Consider the following 21,789-nt stretch of genomic DNA (forward strand, 5'->3'; position numbering starts at 1 on the left):
GTATTCTGATTGATTTTCTTTGGTGATTGCACCATTTCCTATTTTTTGATCTTACCTCACTTCTTCGGTGGGAACAAGGTAGCATCTGTGTCTTTGATCATCTGACCATCTTAGTGAGCGGACATGCTCAGGCTTCAGTCCCCTCGCGGGAAACCCAGTCTTAGGGTCAGCAATGTTCCTTCCTCTGTTTCGGTTTTTAACTTCATTTAAATATGATAATTTACCCTTTTACTTACATAGGAGTTTGCCCTCGAATTTTACGTTCACCACTAAATGCCAAAATGACTTAAATTCTCAGCTAAGATCATATAATATTTGTATGGAGGCAATACCCTTTTTCTTAACCTTTGTATTATGTTGTAATTATCCCTCGGGTTTGCCTCCTGGTATTTCTGTATCACCTTTCATATGTACGGGAAATCTATGCCATTTATCTGAAGTGTTTTAGATATTGGTGCGATTTTACTGTACCTCTATGTTTGGTTTAATTTCTATATTTGTTTGTGTAGAATCGACATGTATCGTCAGATTAAGATTTTGATAGGTTTGAATTTATTGAAAAAAAATTATTTTGCGCACTGTGCATGTCTGCAGGTATTTCTAATAACTCATATTTCCCTTTGTGAAGTCTTTCAATTTTTGAGTTTCTGATTTTTCTCTTTTTTAAAAAATAAATGTTGTAATCCAGGGGCAATTACCCTCTCCAGTTTCTTTCATAGAAAAAGGCTATGTTCCATTACCTCCCAGGTTTCCATGCTGCTTTCCACATCTATTCCATAGTTGTCATGTTTCCTAACCTGTTTGTTTATATTTTGTGCTGCGATGCTTTGTTGAATCTAATTGTTTACTAAGGTTAAAATTTAATTCTTTATTATTATTATTATTATTATTATTATTATTATTATTATTATTATTATTATTATTATTATTATTCAATAATGGTTACAAGATTATTAACCTAATCACTACCTACCAGAATGTTACAAACTGGACAAATATCATCATGCTTCCTACAAACCAGAACTGTGCTAATTCTTAAATCAGGAAACCTCAGTAATATGGAAAATTCTAAATTCCAATGGAGGGAATTAGAAATTTTTCACCAATAGAGCATGTCAAAAATGTCAAAAACATATCAGATGTAAGGCTTTTCAGGCGTTTGCTCTATTAACCAGCGTTTCGACTTAGGTCTTATACTAGACTCATCAGAGTGGGATGTGTCAGTCCCTACCCACTGACACTGGGGTGTATGCAGGTGAACTTATCAGAAGCCCTTATAAGAGGCACAGTCTGATAACTGATAATTGCAGTTCATTATCAGAATGGTGGTCATTCACAGGGAGCCAAACTTATGATGTGAGTGAGACATACAGAACCGTGGTTCACTGAAAAAATCGTACACTATAACAGACTCTGTCACTGTCCTCTTCTTACAGGGAGGTTTAAAATAATTGTTGGATTTATTTGGAGTGCTAAAAAGGTAGTCAAAGCTTAATTCCAAAGTAGGTAGTAAGTACGTTGGCTATTAGATTATTCATTTGTTAGTTTTAATGAATCTTCGTATTATAACTTAGTTGACATGTTGACATTTTGACAGTTAATTCAACTCAGCTCTCTAGCCTACCCTACAACTATAAGTCATGCTCATGGCCACTCAAAATTATCTGTTTTTATTGGGAAAGAACAGCTCAGTATTCTCTCAGTTTGTATGTCGCATCATTGTATAAGAATTCAATCATCGAATCACGAGATCACCGGTGTATGTGAACAATGAGTAAATGAGCTGACCGACGCAATAACTTATATATACAGTATATAAAAGACTTTGAAACAGGCAACCATGAATACAGTGAAATTTCCATGTTCTTTGAAATGATTTAAGGCAAACAACTGATAAGCTAAATGCAGATCATTGATGATTGTGTGTTCAGATATTTTTCATCTTATTCTATACTTATTTAATGGAGTTGTCACTGGGAGTAGAAAGACTTTGTAACATCAAAATTTGATGCGAGGAGGTGGCTGCAGGAGAAACCTGAATCTGAAAGCTGGATGACACATAGGAAAGCAGTTCATAGAATGAAGACCAGATGGCAGCAGCGAACATTGAATGCTGTTGCTGCTGTCTATCCATACACAGATTTAATAGGGGCAGTGACTCATGTGCCATGAATCAGATCACTGTATCGATTCAGTAATGTGAACGGAATCAAATAAATTGATTTGGTAAAATGAATCGAATATCCCATCACTACCTCCCGGTACTTACCAGGCTTGTGAACATTGCTGCAAGAGAATAACATGACAAGAATTGACATGAATTGTAAGTAAACCAGTGTTTTTAATCTAATTAAAGAGGTTATGCAGGGGTCTCCCTTATTGTCACTCTGTACAATTTCACAACAGATTGCATCCTTAAAGAGCTCTGCAAGCACAGAATAGCTTCCAGATTTGGTTAAGAGATAGTACCTGGTTTAAGGCCTCTAATAGCCCCGGAATTTGCAGATAACACTGTTATCATCGCAAAGGACAAAGCATCAGCAAAGAACATCAGATTGACAATTCAGAACTTCAAAAAAAAGTTTGGCCTAGTTCTGCAGCCCTAAAAATGCATATCAATTAATATCATCTAAGGAAAGCTTACCAGTAGAGACCTGAAGGTGTACTGTGACTTTAATGTAAAACGCATTTCTGTTGGGGACACTGTGAAGTACCTTGGTGTCACTTTTTCTGATTCAATCATCTTCAGTACATAGACCATTCTTCGCTAACTCAGAAATCAACTAGAATCCCTTGTCTCCCTTCCACTTTTTCAACCAGACCAGAAATTTTGGATACTAAATACCTCGATTTGTTGAATTCTCATATGAAAACCTACAACCTGTTTTCTAGTCAATGACCAGGTCAGGGATGGGATGAATGAAGCCCCAACTTGTGGCGAGGATATGAATTGTGCTGGCTGCCGAGGCCTGTCGCACTCCTCTCGGACAATGATTAATGCCTGACAGATGAAATGAAATGATAGTGGAGAGTGTTGCTGGAATGCATTATGACAGGGAAAAAACCAGAGTATCCGGAGAAAAACCTGTCCCACCTCCGCTTTGTCCAGCACAAATCTCACATGGAGTGACATTACTTACAAATGACACCAACCAAGCAATACCAAGAAAATTCTTGGAGGACACTAATAAAAGGATCAAATGTACACTGAAAGAAATATTTTGCTTACCATATGACACACCCAATGCAGTGCTCTACAGACATATTAAATTCAGAAGCCTCGGAATTTAGAACTACATGGTAAGCCTTCGTACAGGAAATAAATCCACTAAATGTTTTCACATGGCTAATAACAGTTACTTCAACAACACAAGATGACTTCATGAGGATAGTATCCATTGCCTGCAGGAAGTGGATGTACAACACAACAAAAATCTTTACCATAAGAACATAAACTTCTTCGATGCTAGAAAAGTATGCAGTGCTCTGAAAGATGCAAAATGTAGCAAATGCCATCTCCCTCAGAAAGTAGTCATTATTTTTAAGGAATACACCCAAGCCAACAAGTGGGTTTGAAACTACAAGGTCTCACTAGCAGTGAATGGTGCACTGGCCTTAAGATGGTAGGCAATGTGGCAGCAATACGAGTTATTCCAGACAGGTCCTATGACAGTAAGCGTTGTTGACACTGTCACAACGAGACCAAAACCCTCTCCTGCATCCTAAAACACTGCACACACAATGTAACTCTAATTAATGCCAGGTACCACAGCATTTGTGTCATCCTAGCCAAGAGCTTGAAAGATTGTGGCATGGTTGTCCGTGAAGAAGTTCGTGGCAACTCCACTGCTGATAAGCCTCATCGAATAGATATCATCGCCTTTGACGGAAAAAAAAAAAATCGAGTATACAATCAGCTCAACTACAAACAAGCCAAAAACCTAACATTTTCATGAATTGTTATACAAGGTGTCCGGGTTAAAGATATAATAATATAAAATTTAATAACTTCAGAAATAATGGAGATATTTATTGGTGGTTCATTTCTACAACTAGGGTAACTCAAAATGTTTTCTGTGTTCATTTGTGGTGGCAGTGGTATCACATGCGCATGTGTGTAACTGCGTTGTTCGCGAGAAGCACGCCAGTAACCATGTGGACTCCACAGCAGAAGGTGTTCTGTGTGCTTTCGCTCGCGGAGATAAAATACGTTACACTAGTACAACGTAGATTTCAGTGTGAGTATGGACTGTTACCAACTGATAACGTTCCCACTTATGTAACAATCAGGAAATTGGACAGGCACCTTCGAAAATCTGGGACCTTGCTGTCGAGATCGGGCCGCCATGTCAAGCACGCAGTTTCAGAGGCTACTGTTGATTTAATCCATGAGTCCTTCAAGCGGAGCCCTCATAAGTCAATTTGACAAGAAAGTAGGCAGTTACAGTTACCTCGTTTGACAGTACACAATGTTGTCTACAAAAGGTTGCGCCTACGGGCGTACAAACAGCAGCTTCGTCAGAAAATCAAACCTCAGGACAGGCTGCTACGGAAGGCACTCGTGGAGACAATTCTGGCAAAAATTGATGGAAACGAGGCATTCCTCGATTCAGTCCATTTCTTGGATGAGGCTACAATTGCTGCATATGGGGATCTGAAACCCCCACGCAGTGATAGAGTTGGAATGGGACTCTCCGAAAGTGAATGTGTGGTGTGGATTGTTGAAGGACAGGGTTATTGGCCCATTCTTCTTCACAGAGCCTACAGTTAATGGAACACGTTACCTAGACATGTTGGAGCAGTATGTTGTGCCTCAACTTCCTCGTGATGTGATCTTTCAGCAAGATGGTGCACCTTGCAATTATGCAGAAGTTGTGAGGGATTTCTTGAATCGTGAGTTCCCAGATCGCTGGATTGGGAGAGGTAGTCCATCAATTGCTTGGACCCCTAGAAGTCCTGACATTATGCCACTTGATTTTTTCCTTGGGGGTTTCTCAAGAATCAAGTGTACCAGACACCAGTTCGTGATCTACCAGATCTGCGTCATCGCATTCGTGCAGCTATCACAAATGTTATGCCTACAATGCTGCAGAACACTTGGAGAGAAGTGGAATACCGATTAGATGTCTGTCGCGCCACTAATGGTGCACATATCAAGGTTTATTAGGTATGTAAACAAACATTTTGAGTTACCCTATTTGTAGAAACAAACCGCAAGTAAATATCTCCACTACTTCTTAAGTTATAAAATTTTATATTATTATACCTTTAACCCAGACACCTTGCATTTTAGTTTATAATATGATCGTAGAAACACATGGAAGTATACAACTTGTTTAGCTGACAAGAAGAGTTATTTTTATGTACAGTATCTTAAAATATCCTCTTATTAACATCTTTCATTTTATAGAGGTATAAAATCTGGGCTGTAAAGAACACCACACATGTACTCGGGTTCTAAAATTTGCCACATGTGCTTAAGGGTTAAACATTAGATGATATTTTGAGTGCAGCTGTTACTGGTTTAGTTTACTAGTTTTCTCAGCTCTGTAGAACAACAGAAATGTCTTTCATAGTAGAGAGAAATACCTTCACTTCCTCAGAAAGCAATACATAAATTAGTATTTATAAGGCTATGAAGCTATAAAAAAAAACAAGATTTGATATTCATTAAGTTGATAGTTCATTTCTGAATAAGCAAAATATCAACTTACCTTAATATTGGCATTGCTTGCAGGGAACAAGTATCTAGGACTGACACGGTAGTAGTTGGTACCTTGAAAATTCACCGCTTCTGTGAACTGAAGTGTGTTATATTTTGCATCAGACGAATCTGGACCACAAGCAGGATTCTTGATTCTTCTAGGAACTGATGAGATAGAAATAATTAATTTCTCTTAGAAGAGAACCAGTTTAAGTGAACTGACAAATGTACACAACAGGATCAACTTACTGGAAAATAACAAAAATGGTCTTTATAAAAAAAAAATTAAAAGTTTGTTCTAAAGACTAACAAAGGAAGTGTCACATTCTTAAAGCCAAAATCTACCTTGAAGCTTTGGTGACATAAACAGTGTGCTGTGAAATGGTCTTGGAAGAAGATGTGACAATACTGGGCAAAGATTAAAGTACAACAGTTGAATAAATGTTGTGCCAAGTAAGACTATTTGAAAGAAGAAAAAGAAGAATATAATCTTTGCGAGAATGACTGCCAAGAAGATTTTAGTTTCAGGTAAATAAATAAACAAGTAAGTAAGTAAGTAAGTACGTAAGTGAGTGAGTGAGTGAGTGAGTGAGTGAGTAAGTGAGTGAGTAAGTAAGTAAGTAATTAAGTAAGTATATGGCCTCAACTACTGTGTGCAGGCATTTTACTATTACACCATTTAGGCTGCCTGCACATCAATTTCAATATTCCATTTTACTGTAGCAGGTGGCAGTGTGAACAAGCTCTCTGTTGAGCAATCTATGGCTGAGTTTTCATTTATATTGTTGGATAGTCACCAAATGTGTCACCAGAGATTTTTTACATGCCAACGTCATACAACATGGAGTGTCGAATGAACTTTTTATTGTCCTTCAAAAATCTGACATCCTCTACCAGATTTGAATCCAAGATCTTGGGGTCTGGAGACTGACACTCTATCACTGATCCACAGAAGGAACTTATTTGGGGTGACTCATTTCAAAACAGACTATTGAGATTTAGAATTGTTCTCAGCACAGAACAAGATAAGAGATAAATTAGTATTACCTTGCTTTAACCTTGTGGCCACAGGATTCACATTCACATTTTTACTGTCTGTGTACGTAAATACGTCTGTTGTTCTGTCCACTACAAGACCCTGGACGCTATCTGTATTTCCTGAGAGCAAGTACAGGAATGTGACGTCTGAAAGAAAAAGAAAAAAATTATTAACATTAATCATTCATGAAATTATTAAGAGTAGGCACTTTATCCAATGCATTATAGATACCGGTAGAAATTATGTGGGGGGGAAGAATGAATGAATGAATGAATGAAAAATAAATAAATACGTAGTGCAGTCATTAAGTTTGAGAATTGGCCACATTGTGTCACAGTGGTGTACATCAACAGATAGGTTGCATCTTCTTTGGTTGCATGGATATAGTGTAAACAGAACCGTGGCCTCTTTTATGAAAGGTACACTAGTATCCAAAAGTTAAGCATAATCACTAAACGGGGCCATACTGCCTGATAGGAATGTCAGACAGATTGCTGAATAAACATCTGACTCACACATCATATGTCACACAACGTGTCCAAGAAAACAGTGTGAGAAAGGTGCTGATAGCTAAGGTACACCTTTAACAATAACTAGCAAAACTCAGCAATGTCTTCCACAACAAAATATGCTCTTAATAGGGTGTATGGTTAACCCTAACAGCCACACATGCTTCGCAGCAACGTGGCATGCTCTTTTTCAGATGGTCCAAGAGCTCTTGTGGCAGTCAATCCCATTCCTCCGAAAGGGCAATGCGAAGGTCTTGGAGGGTCCTTGGTGGAGGCTGACGGGATGCAGTTCACCTCCCCAATGCATCCCAGGCATGTTCTATAGGATTCACATCCGTAGACCTCACTGGCCAGTCCATGCGATGAATGTCTTCCCCAGCCAGAAATTCATCCACCAGAGCAGCGCACTAAGAGGAACTCTGGACCAACCGCACCTCTGAAGAGTCGAATATGTGGTCTTAGTACCTCATCCCTGTATCTCCGAGCGTTAACAGTGTTCCTCGGACCACCCATGAAGATGTGCAGGTCCGTATGGCCATTCAACATGATGCCACTCCACACCATGACGCCACCACCACCATACATAGTCCTGTTCCATGATGTTTCTGTGGTTGTATCGGCTACCCGGTTCTCTCCAGATTAATGTGCGACAGGAATCGTTCTGCAAACTGAAGCGGGATTCATCTGTGAAGAGCACATACCTCCATTCGTTCATGGTCCAGTTTCGATGTTGACGGCTCCACAGTAAATGGGCCCATCTCTGTGCTGGAGTGAGCGGGACGCACACCGCTGGTCGTCAGGCAAACAGCCCTGCTGTTCTGAGCCTCCAGTACACAGTTTTCTGGGAAACAATAACCCCTGAGACAGCTGCAAGCTCTGCCAACAATTGTCTTGCAGGTGCACTCCGATTTCGTCGGGTGATTAAGGCCAGATATCAGTCTTGCTGTGGGGTGGTTACCCTTGATCGACCTGGTACTGGCTTACGACTAATATCTCCTGTGTCTCAAAATCGTCTCCAAAGCCTGGAAATGACACTTTATGGCACATTCAAGGATACGGCGACTTTGGTCTGTGTCTGGCCTGCTTTCAGGTAGCCGAGTATTCTACCCTGCTGGCTGTGTTTACCTTGCCGTTACGCCGCTAGTCAAAGCAGGGAACACTCCTTTCCTATACAGAGCAAACACATAAGGTTGGTAGGTGCATATGTCGTGTGATTTGTGGTCTATTTCCTGTTGCTCTGCTTACTCGTAACTTATGCTTAACTTTTGGACACTAGTGTAGTTGGATGTGAGTGAGGTTTTATAATTTGAGAAATGGGAAAATGTCAAGTTCTCCCAAAAATTAGGCAAAACCACTAGCAAAATATTTCAGATTATGAAGCTGTATCGTCACGATGGTATTAAGCCGCAGTTGTGAAGGTCAAAAGGCAAGGTGATATTTGAACTGCTTTTCGAATCTGTCGGAATTGAGCACATGGAGTTTGTTCCCACAAAGAGCAACTGTAAACAAGAACAGTTACAAGGAGATCCTTCACCACCTACGTCATTCAATTTGTCAAAAGCATCCCGAGTTGTGGCTTGGAAAGAATTGGCTATTGTTATGCGACAGCACCACTGCACATTTCTCCATGCTTGTCCAAGAAGACTGGCAAGGCAACGCGTCACCGCTCTGCCGCACCTGCCATACTCACATGATCTCGCACCATGGAATTTTTCTTATCTTTCCCTACTTGAGAGCAAAGCTATGAGGAAGCAGATTTCATTCTACTGAGATCATCACTGCCTCAAGAGCAGTTGTACAGGATCTTCCTGCCAATATCTTTCAGCAGTGTTTCCAAGAGCTATACCAACCTTCGAAGGCATACATAGCTGCCAATGGGAACTATTTTAAGGGATGATGTGGAGCTAAATAAGTGTATGCCATGTTGCATGGCTGCTTAGATTTTAGGTGCCAGTCCAGGAACTTACTGACAAATACAGATGTATCAAAAATTGTTTGATGGTCATTGTGTATGGTACGTTCTGCCACAGCAGACTTCTCTGGCAGGCAAGGACTTAAGTACCTGCGATGTTCCTCAACCCTCATGGCTACCTTCCTACGTGTTGGCCAATATAGAAACTACTTCCACTTGGAATCATTCGTGAGGCAATAGAAATTGCTAAACACCCAAATAATTTTAATAAAAGAGAAGGCTGTATACTGATTAGGTCATGGCTACCCTCCATAGTTAACTCTTCAACATCTTTCTCCTTGACTCTGGAGGCCCCGGAATGAACTACATTGCTAACAGCATTTTTCTATCTTGAGTCTAGATACTATGGAGTGACAATTTCCATTTACAGTTTTCATTCATCTTTGTTATTGCCTCGAAGAAGATGATCTTGGATGAGAGTTTGAAATGCGCAGCATACATTTTTAATTATTACGTGACCTAACATCCCCAAAATAATATAACATGGAGAAACAATATTTGTTGTGGGTATACACACAGGGTTTGTATCTACAGGGTGTATCAGAACTATACCAGCCATGTTCTTTGTGTTATGTTAAGAACGATGGTGCAGTCAGATTAATGGAGAAAATGAGTTAACTTCGTAACTTCCAGGCACGCGATTCAAATTGACAAACTCACTGTATTTGCTATGCCAGAGCACTGGGTGAGATGGCCATGCGATTAGGAGCACACAGCTGTGAGCTCGCATCCGGGAGATAGTGGGTTTGAACCCCACTGCCGGCAGCCCTGAAGATGGTTTTCCGCGGTTTCCCATTTTCACCCCAGGCAAATGCTGGGGCTGTACCTTAATTAAGGCCATGGCCGCTTCCTTCCAATTCCTAGGCCTTTCCTGTCCCATCATCGCCATAAGACCTATCTGTGTCGGTGTGACGTAAAACAACTAGCAAAAAAAAAAGTAGCTATGCCAGAGCAAAGCCGCTGCCTTGCTTCAGGGTAGAGAAGGGGAGGAGGGAGTGAAGTAGGGTGTATGATGGAGACAGATAATGTTCCGCGCATATGCACAAGTATCCTCGTCTTGCAAAGCCCATTTGAATTCACCCATGAAGTGATCTGATTGGCTAACTTCAGTAGCTGATAAAATTACAACGGTATGAGATATCAAATATTTTAAAAAATATTTATAAGCATGACCACCCCTATAATGCTCATATACCCAGTTCACTTTGTTTCTGACCACCCTCTATATATATATATAATATCATTGTCCACTGTCTCAGATGGATAGGTCACATCCGTTGAAAGAGTGAAACTAGGCTTCCTCATCAATTCCTGTATGGTGAACTCTGCTCTGGCACAAGGCATCATGGAGCCCTTTGAGGCATTTCAAGGATCAGCTAATGCATACTATGAAAAGAGCTGGAATTAACACTCAATCCTGGGATATGCTTGCTGAGAATCGTACACTTTGGCACCACACTGTTTCTACATCACTTACGGTGTTTGAAGAGGAACGATGATGACATGAAGAGGATAAACGACAAGCATGCAAGCTCCATCAAGCACAGCCCCATCCTCCCCCAACCATTCCATGTGATCTGTGTGGACGAATATTTTATGCCAAGATGTATGGTTCATGCTAAGTCATATGAAACATATTCAACCAATGCATATCAGCTACCAACTGAACAAAACAAATTCACATACTTCAAACACTCGCTAGCACGACTTCCACACAAGTCTCATCAAAACAACTCCTGTTAAACAATAATTCCACTCCACCATTGAGACTGTTTCTATATGTTACCTGGCTAGGCTTCTAGAAGGATATTACACAACATATTTTCTCGTAAATTCTAGAGTGCCTAATAGCCTAGTTATAAAGTAAAGAACTTTCTACAACTATCTAGTGCCAAAGATACGTTATTCTGGATATTACAGTGTGTTACACAATATTGTACCGTAGTGGATTATACATCATATATATACAGGTAATAATAAATTATATACTATTAATTATGTGTTCTTACATTAAATGAACTCATATTAATATACATGCAGCAGATGTTTCATGACATAACCTCACGACGTAACCTCACAATTAATACAATCATGATTTGTACCAAATAAAGTCCGGACATAACTACATAAATAATAATACTAATAGATGTAATGAATTTCACAGTCATATCTCACAAATAATAATAATAATAATAATAATAATAATAATAATAATAATAATAATAATAATAATAATAATAATAATAATAATAATAATAATAATAATAATAATAATAATGGTACAGTATAATACACTCTTTCTACCGGCCCCGTGGCTAAATGGTTAGCATTCTGGCCTTTGGTCCAAGGGATCCTGGGTTTGATTCTCGTCCAGGTCTGTGATTTTAACCTTCATTGGTTATTATTATTATTATTATTATTATTATTATTATTATTATTATTATTATTATTATTATTATTATTATTATTATTATTATTATTATTATTCAAGCTTGATATTGGCATTATTTACCCATGGGTTGTTTTCAAGTTATATCAACCAGCAGGTGCCACACCTAGAATTTGTCAATGCTAAACTAGTTCCAAAACTCGCCGAGTAAAGTGTAAAAACAACAAATGTTTCACATACATGTGCAATGTTGAGAAATGATCTTTATGAAATAGGTTAACCTCTCAGGATGGGAGCTTTCACTGCATGCATCGCTGGCTAGGGCGGGAGGAGACTGCTACTCACCATCTTTTAGTAGGCTAGTATAAAATATGCAATATTTAGAACTGCTGTGAGTTGATAGCTTCTACACATCTGCACACTCAGTTTTGGTACAGTATAATACACTTTTTAAACCGGCCCCATGGCTAAATGGTTAGCATTCTGACCTTTGGTCCACAGGGTCCTGGGTTTGATTCTCGTCCAGGTCTGTGATTCTAACCTTCATTGGTTAATATTCTAGTCGCTTGGGGGCTGGGTGTTTGTGATGTCTTCAGCATTGGAATTCTTCATAGGTAGGAAACTATTTGTGAAGCGACTGATTAAAGAACAAAAGGAAAAGTGTTGGGCTGAGTTCACTACCAGACTAACAGAAGACTGTGAAAGTAACAGGAAGTTGCTTTATAAAGTAATCAAGAACAGAAGAAGTAAGTAAACCAATATCCTTGCACTCAAAACAGATGATGGGAACCTGGTGAAGACAAATCAAGGCATCAGAAAAGTTATAAAAAAACTACTTCAATACTTTATTAAATAGAGGAAGTATTTGAAATTATACCACTGAAAACTGCAGTTTAAATGCAAGTGATGGAGCACAACACCAGCTAACATGGCTAGAAGTGGAGTCTGAGTTAAAGAACATGAGAAATGGTAAGTTCCCAAGGTTTGATGACCTCATTGTTGACATGATAAGGCATAAAATAGTTGTATGGAGTACTCTCTGTCATCTGGAAAGAGAACAGGATACCAGAGGACTGGATGAAAGGTGTCATTATTCCCAAAGTACAAAAAGGGAAACAGGAAGAAATGTGGAAATTATAGGGGGCATCACTTTACTTTCTCACTCACTTAAACTTCTGTAGAAGATAATTGAAAGAAGAACCAGAAATATAATAGAACCGTTACTGGAGGAAGTGCAACACGAGTTCAGGAAGAGCCGAAACACTACACACCTGATATTTACTGTCAGAATGCTAACAGAGAAGCACTGGGAATATGGTAAGAAGTTAGTGATGGTTTTCATGGACATCGAGAAGGCCTATGACAGTGTGCCTACGGAAATAATCTGGCAATGCCTAGAAGGTATAGGTGTGCCAAACTTCATCACTGATAAAGTAAAGATGCTCTATCAAAAATGCTTTAGCTGTATCCAAGTAGGGGATGGAAGATCATACTGGTTTGAAACCAAAGGAGGAGTCCAGCAAGGAAGCGCCTTGTCATCATACCTGGTTCATCATTGACATGGATCGGATCATAAAATCCATCAAAGAATATTGCAAAAAGCCTAACACTCTAATATTTGCAGATTATATTTTGACCTGAGGAGAAAATGAAGCAGAAGTATAAGAGAATCAAAATCTTTGAAATGACAAGTTTAAAGAATATGGATTAAATACCAGTAAAACAGAAACTGAGGAAATGAATATCAACAGGAAAGGCACAGATTCAAACATTTTCCTGGAGGGAACTCTGTTACAATCTGTTTCTCACTTCAAATACCTTGGACGTTTCATTTCAAAAGATAACACAATACAATGACTTAGCAAATGTCACAGGATAGTCAACTAATAGCATGTGACGCCTCCTCTGGCCCTGCGAACTGCAGTGAGACACCGTGGAAGTGAGTCGACAAGTCCTTGGTAGTCCTCTGGACACAACTGACACCAAATCGTTTGCAGAGCGGCCGCCAATGCTGGTCTGATAGATGTTGATTCCCATAGGGAATCTGGAAGTATTTGTTCCGAATGAGTAAATTTATAATACCAATATAAATGGTCCGTTATTGGACATTATGGCCAAGCAGGCATCAATTTTTGATAATGAGACAAAGTCTCTCATAGTGCATTGGCACTGCCGGTGGCTACAATTAGCCTACGCAGTGGCCTCCATGGTATGCACTAGCCAGCATCTTGGTAGGTGTGCTAGGTACCAACTGATGAGCCCAGCCTAGCACACGAGGGCGAAACGCTGGCAACCAGGAATGAGTTAGCTGGAAAATTTATAATGTCCAATAACGGACCATTTATATTGGTATTATAAATTTACTCATTCGGAACAAATACTTCCAGATTCCCTATGGGAATCAATATCTATCATCTGATGGCCAAGCAGGCATCAATTTTTGATAATGAGACAAAGTCTCTCATAGTGCATTGGCACTGCCGGTGGCTATAATTAGCCTACGCAGTGGCCTCCACGGTATGCACTAGCCAGCGTCTTGGTAGGTGTGCTAGGTACCAACTGATGAGCCCAGCCTAGCACATGGGGGCGAAACGTTGGCAACCAGGAATGAGTTAGCTGGAAAATTTATAATGTCCAATAATGGACCATTTATATTGGTATTATAAATTTACTCATTCGGAACAAATACTTCCAGATTCCCTATGGGAATCAATATCTATCATCTGATGGCCAAGCAGGCATCAATTTTTGATAATGAGACAAAGTCTCTCATAGTGCATTGGCACTGCTGGTGGCTATAATTAGCCTACGCAGTGGCCTCCACGGTATGCACTAGCCAGCGTCTTGGTAGGTGTGCTAGGTACCAACTGATGAGCCCAGCCTAGCACACGAGGGCAAAACGCTGGCAACCAGGATTGAGTTAGCTGGAAAATTTATAATGTCCAATTATGGACCATTTATATTGGTATTATTAATGCTGGTCTGTTCGTGGATGCAGCATCCATGGCACGGAGCCTGCGTTCCAGGAAATCCCAGATATGCTCGATAGGGTTCATATCGGGGCTCCTGGGTGGCCATGGCAGTCGTTGGACCTCCGCTGCATGTTCCTGGAACCATTCCCGGGTGATGTGGGAGCAATGTGGCGGCGCGTTATCTTGAAACACCGCAGAACCGTCTGGGCACTGGAAGGCCAAAAATGGGTGGAGATGGTCTCCGAGCAGCTCAACATACCACGTACCATTCAAAGTCTCATCCAGAACAACTAGGGAGCCCATTCCATACCAGGAAAATACACCCCAGATCATAACAGAGACACCAGCGCCCTGGACCACACCTTCGAGGCAGGCGGGATCCATCTCTTCATGTGGTCTGTGCCATACACGGTGCCTCCCATCGGCATGGTGCAGTTGAAATCGTGATTCGTCCGACCATATCACGTTCACCATTGTTCCAGTGTCCATCCCTGGTAAAACTGGCAACAAATGTGCGTCGTTGTGTCCGATGACGTTGGGTTAACAGTGGCACCCGTGTGCGGCGCTGGCTCCCCTATGCCATAGAACTCATGTTCCTACAGATTGTCCACTGCGAGACATGTCTAGCATGACCTGTGTTAAACTGAGCCATGATTTGTTGCACGGTTGCCCGTCTGTCACTATTGACAATCCGTCTCAGATGTCGCCGGTCACGGTCATCGAGGGTGGCTGGACGGCCGGTTGTTCATCTGTTGTGGACGGTGACACCCGCATTCAACCATTCACGATACACCCTGGACACATTCGATCGTGTGAAGCCGAATTCCCGCACCACTTCCGAAATCGCACTTCCCATCCGTCGGGCACCGACCACCATACCCCATTTGAACGGTGTCAGCTCACGACGACGTTCCATGTTACACTTGTCACATGCACAGCCACTGCTCACAAGATCTCCTATACAACTGCCGCTGGCACAGGGGGCGTGTGGTGCGCAGACAACACACCTGCGCATCAGTGCTCCGCTTTCCCATGATATTTGCTCAGTCAGTGTAAACCAAGAAATTAATATTGAATTTTCACGACCGCATTGTAATCTGAAGCGACTTTCAACCTATTAGGTCGTGTTATGTACATTTAGTACGTGTTAAAGAGATGTTAAGTACAGAACAAAAATAGCCAACCGGACACCAGTGGGAGGTTGTGGGCTTGGATCTGACTGGTGTCCAGTGGGCCATTTTTGTTCTGTACTTAACATCTCTTCAACGCATACTAAATGTACATAACACGACCTAATAGGTTGAAAGTCGGTTTCGAAGCCAAGAAATACTTAATAAGACTGAGAAAGCTTCTCTATTTTATTTTCAAGTGAAAAAGCTACTCTTGGATGATGATAAAATCCCCCCAAAAAGCAAAATTGATAATGTTTCATACCTACATCAATCCAATTCTCACCTATGGACCCAAAACATGTACCCTGTATGACAAGACTAATAGTAAAATCCAGATAATAGAAATGAAATTCATCAAAACAATGACCCAAAGACCAGGAAAGACAAAATTAGAAATGAAGCAAACAGGAAGGAGGCTTGCATCAAAATACCTGTTACTGAGCTTCTAGGAAAATGCAAGCGACAATGGTTTGGGCGTATTATGAGGATGGGCAGAACGAGAACAGCAAGGAATTATTTTGACAGAGAAGTGAAAGGGGGGGAGCCAGTAGGGAGGCCAAGGGATCAATGGATAGACATAGTGAAATTGGAGGTCAACAAGAGCAATGTCAAAAGGGAGGACATAGAGTAACAGAAACTATACTTTGACAGGAAGAAGTGGTGAACGCTTGAACACTGCACTTAGGAAACTGGAGCTGGAACATGATGATGATGATGATGATGATGATGATGATGATGATGATGATGATGATGATGATGATAATGATGATGATGCCTCATCCTCACAGACGTACAGGTCACCTATAAGATGTCAAACTGAAAGACCTGTACCAGGCTTCTCCGGAGAGTATATACATATACTCTATAACATGAGATTCCTTCTTTTATACCATGTGAGTAGACATACCTTCCCACTGGAACACACAGACACCTGTCGCACAGTTCAACATCACGTACCTTCCTTTCACATTCATTTCCATCACAGTAACATCACTTATCAACAAAATATTATCGGATTGAAGATAACCTTTACCTGAATCATCATAACTGTTGTTTAAAAGCAGAGAAACTCTCATCAGAGAGCTGCGCTTTTCCACTTTCCAACATGACTGGTTGTCAGAGCACTAAAATTGATGGCTTTCAAGATACTCAGATGAAAGGAAAAGGTTGGTGAATAGAATCGTGATATCCATCAAAAGAAGGAGGAGAAATACACTATCCCTACGTAAAAGAAAGTTTGACCTTAATTCATAATCACTATGGCAGATGGAAACAGAATGCAGAGACTGCACATTGCATAAAATTACACTACTCCACATCTGCCAACGTTTGGTGCATGCCATACCTAGCAGTGCACTCTGCACTTTTGGTTTAAATCTGAATCTTTTTTTATATAAATTGCTTCAAAAATTGTCAGCAGTGTAATTTGTTGTCATTATTTGAGGTTCTGTCCCCAAAAATTAGTTATGAGTCATTTTAGATATTTTATCATTCTTTTCTGTCAAAAACTGGAATTATTGCTCAATAAACACTTAACCACAATGACTGTGCTGGTACCTTACCAGAAAACGTGAAACAGACTTCTTTTTAAGTATTTTTTTCTCCTTTCCAGACCTTTAACCCATCTCAAAATTGTATTCTTAAAGACAAAATTCAACCAAAAGTTCTAATTGGGAAAGTTTTTAATTAATGCAGGGGAGTATCACAGGACACGTTTCAGAGACTATAAACTATATGCTCATGGTTTATTAGGTGTATACAATCAAAAGTTTGTACTGCACCTCGTACATGGGATTCAGATCTTATTTTATTGGTCTTTTCCTTCATATTTACCTCAGTGGTAATAATTTATAATTGTAGATGAGTTACTATTGAGAACAGTGATCTGATTTCTATAGCATGGAATACTATACCTGGAAGTTTTGTCCTGTAGTCTGTCACAGCCTTTCGAGCAGCTTCTAGGTCGCTTGCAGTCGGAGCAAAAGAACGTGGTATAAACAGGACTACAGTGCCAAAAGTATTTGTGAGGTCCGTTTTCAGTTCACGTTCCCAGTAGTCATTGTAATATATCCTCAGGTCGTCCTCAAGTAGTTTCTTCAAATTCATTCCAGGTTTGCCTGAAAATGAAAGTAGAAGGCATGGTTAGTTAAAAGTAACATTGTAATCCTAAAGTATAGTTATATTTGAAGACTGAATGTCAGGCAGGGAATACGAAACCAGAACAGGTGGTTTGTGATATCTGAAGCCATCTCTTTTCAGTTTCAACCTAGTTAATTTATAACTGTTAGTATATGAAATTAATTTCACTTTATTGGTCCGTATTGATGATTGACTACTTTCAACAGGATGGGTAGGTTCATCTATTCAGTACCATATGTTTTTACTATTATTAAGGTTTATTATAAATTAAGACTAGTTTCAACCTTTCCCTTAGGGGAAGATATAACATGCATACACACTTAACTTAATCTAATATGTCACATTTATTATGTCTACAACTACTTACATACATTAACTTTAAAGTCCATGTAATTTGATGTACGTAGGTGGTTTGAAAAGTTCTCGGAATGCACTAGAATTAAGTATCTTACCTTGGTAGAACTGCTTTTATTTTTCAACATAGTCTCTCTGTAGACTAATGCATTTGGTCCAGTGATGTTCCAATGCCTTGATCCCATCTCGAAAATGAGATTCCTCCAGGCCTGTAAAATACCTCTCCAATTTGGCTGTCAGTTCTTCCCTTGTAGAAAATCTCCGTCCACCGAGGAAAATTTTCAGCTTGGGGAATAGATGAAAGTCTAATGGTGCCAAATCAGGTGAATAAGGTGGATGTGGCAACAATTCGTACCTCTGTTCATGAAGTTTTGCCATGGCAATAACACTTGTGTGCGGCAGAGCGTTGTCCTGATGAAGGATGACCTTTTTCCTTGCCAAAGCAGGCCTTGTTTCACGTGTCTTTTCCTGTAGTTGGTCTAGGAGGTTTGCATAGTATTGCCCCATAATTGTTTGGCCAGTAAGAAGATAATCTATCAGCAGAATGCCTTTTGCATCACAAAAAACTGAGACCATTACCTTTCTGGCCGAACGCACTGCCTTTGCTTTCTTTGGTGGTAGTGAATCAATATGTTTCCACTGCTTTGACTGCTGTTTTGTCTCTGGGGTATAGTAGTGGACCCAAGTTTCATCTGTAGTCACAAACCGGCGCAAAAAATCTTGTTGGTTGCACTGAAAATGGGCCAGACTTTGTTCGGACATTTCCAATCTGGTGCGTTTATTGTCCAATATTGCGGATAATTTTTTCATACCCAATTCTTCGGTTAAAATAAAATATACCCATTCAGAAGACATCCCTACAGCTTCAGCAATCTCCCGCACTTTCAGTCAATGATCCTCCATGACCATTTTATGCACTTTTGCGATAAATTCTGGGGTCGTAACACTTTTTGGCCGTCCACTATGCGGATCATCATCCAAGCTCTCCCGACCAAATTAAACTCGCTGGTCCACTTGGCAATAGTTGAAAATGAAGGAGCAGAGTCCCCCAGTGTGTTCTGAAGTCAACACTGCTCGAATCTCAGTTTTTTCCATTGTCACAAATCACTACGCGGGAACAACAACAAAGAGTCATCACTACCACACTCCTGCAGCTAGAGCACTGACGCGCCACGTGTTCACTCACAAAGGATGTGTGATTATTGCACGGGAACCTCGTTGCTCTAGCACTGACATTTAGCGGTGATTCCGAGAACTTTTCAAACCGCCCTCGTATTTGCACACGTCTTAAAATTCTGGGTTAATATTGTTTGTTTTTGTTTGTCCAACCCTTGTCCTGTTCCTCTACAGGGTCAGTATGAGATGAGATGAATCTGTCGTGGCAGGTGTTTATGACCGGATGCCCTTCCTTGATGTCAACCTCATCAGAGGAGTTAATGAGACAAAATTAATGACGTGATATATGATAGTAGGAAGGGAGAGGGTGAAACCCGGTGCCGGCGCATAGCCTATTCCTATTACATGTGATAAAATTCATTTTTGGGTCCGTATTGAAAGTATTTGTATAAATAACACTAGTATGTTTTTATTATTCTCCCACCTATTCAATACAATACAATCTTAAAAGTTAGGAATTTGTCCTTATCAAAATGTTAACATAAAATTAATACATTAGATGGTACATGTTTCGCCTATCAATAGTAGGCATCATCAGCCATTTTTACCTTAGGAATAGATCAGGTACCTGATTGGGAATGACTTATGAATGCTGTTAAAAACTGTGTCTTGTAAAATGGATTAGAGATCGTGAAACAACTATTACAATTTAAAAAAAAAAAAGTGGTATACTATTACTTAACAATATTTGTGTTAATATTTGAGTCTAAAAATATACAACATAGGTGGTTGGTTCTTGATAATAAAAGATGTTACAATAAAGATAAAAATCAGAAAGTACATTCCATATAATTGTCAAATGACGTGTTAAAAACTTGAGAAAAGTTGAGCATTAGTAATGGTCGTTGGTTCTTGAAGTTAATAAGTATTGATTTTCATTTATATGCTTATAAATTTTGAAGAATTTTCATATGGCCTGGTTCTTTTTAAGATAATATTAGTTGGAATGCTGGTGCCATAGGCTATATTGAAGTTTGTGTAGACGTCATTAGGCCATCTTCTTTAATGTAGTATTTGTGGGAAGAGTTTGTTGTTGAGGTGAGCGTACTAGTCGAAAGGGAACGTTGTTGTCAATCAGTGGATAGCCAAGTGTGTGATGAAATTATATATATAGCCTATTCCTGTTGAATAGCACCAAAGATCTGCTCAAGGCTTAACGTCCCCATCCGACGGACGAATCACTATCAACAGCATGATATGCCCTCAGTCTGTATAAGCATTGCAGAGAGGTTTGGAATTTAATCCAGCCTTTTGGCACTCAATCTAGTGATTAGAAAATTGTATACCACCACCTCTCCTACCCTACTGGCCAACATTCTGATGGTGAACATTTTTTCGACCAACTTCCAATGCATCAAAAGCAAACTATTTCAGAAGCACAGAACTCAGTTTCCACCTGCTGTTACATTGTACAACTAAATACATTTCCAGATTTTGCACAGTAAAACGTTTTCCATTATCTCTCAAAAATAGCAGGAAAATGTACACTCCACACAAGAAGAAGTCATTGGAGCAAACTTAATTGAAGCAATAGCTCTTGGTCCCCATCGTACCTCGTCAGTATCTTCTTCTCCCTGAATTGTTGCAGACACATTCCTCATTGTTGAAAATCAAGGGTTCCGCTGTAGAATTTTGGTGAGCTTGAGTGAACAGGCTGCACCCACTGGTCCTGGTATTTCTTTCTTTGAAATGGAGTCCACAACTTCTATTGCATCTTTTAATGGCAACAATGCTGACTCAACATGCTCAATAGCTGCAAGAAGATCAGAAAAGTGTGCCCTAATTAAGGCAAGTGAAACAACATTCTTGTCTGTGAGAGCTGTTTTAGCCTTCACTATGCAGAGTGCCTCATTGACATCAAAAGAATTTATCATCATCATCATCATCATCATCATCATCATCATCATCATCATCATCATCATCATCAATGTCCCACTCCAGTTGTCCAGGTGTGGTTAACAACCCTCCTCCACTCATTTCTGTCCTTCCACTTTTCCTGCTCCATTACTTCTGCCACATCCAATCCAGCTTCTGTAATGTCCTTCCAAATCAGATCTATCTACCTTCTTCTCGGTTTTCCAACTGGTCTCTTTTCTTAACTTCTCTTTCCAATTCCCTTCTTGCTACCCATTCCTTTCCCATTCTTTTTACATGTCCAAACCATCTCAGTCTTCCTTTTTGTATGTTCTGTACTAACGGTTCTATGTTTAGCTCTTCTCTGATTTTAATATTTTGAATTCTATTTCTTCTTGTCTTTTTAACTGATGTTCTTAAAAATTTCATTTCTACTGCTTGATTCTTACTATCTTGTCTCTTATTAGTTACCGTCAAACGGGGCAATTTCGGATACAGAGGTGGTTTCG

The 21,789-nt window shown here is 39.9% G+C and overlaps 1 protein-coding gene across 1 annotated transcript in view; it reads right to left on the reverse strand.

The window, feature by feature from the left end:
- The window catches only part of LOC136878793 (uncharacterized), a 127,174-nt gene that overhangs the window by 18,756 nt on the left and 86,629 nt on the right, over positions 1–21,789 (reverse strand). Inside the window, exons 12-14 of the mRNA XM_067152267.2 lie at positions 17,671–17,874; positions 6,752–6,889; positions 5,715–5,869 (exon numbers count right to left, since the gene is read on the reverse strand). Coding sequence (XP_067008368.2) covers positions 5,715–5,869; positions 6,752–6,889; positions 17,671–17,874 — 497 coding nt within the window. The remainder of the gene's footprint in view (positions 1–5,714; positions 5,870–6,751; positions 6,890–17,670; positions 17,875–21,789) is intronic.

Source organism: Anabrus simplex, chromosome 8 (assembly GCF_040414725.1).
Source record: "Anabrus simplex isolate iqAnaSimp1 chromosome 8, ASM4041472v1, whole genome shotgun sequence".
Taxonomy (NCBI): Eukaryota; Metazoa; Arthropoda; class Insecta; order Orthoptera; family Tettigoniidae; genus Anabrus; species Anabrus simplex.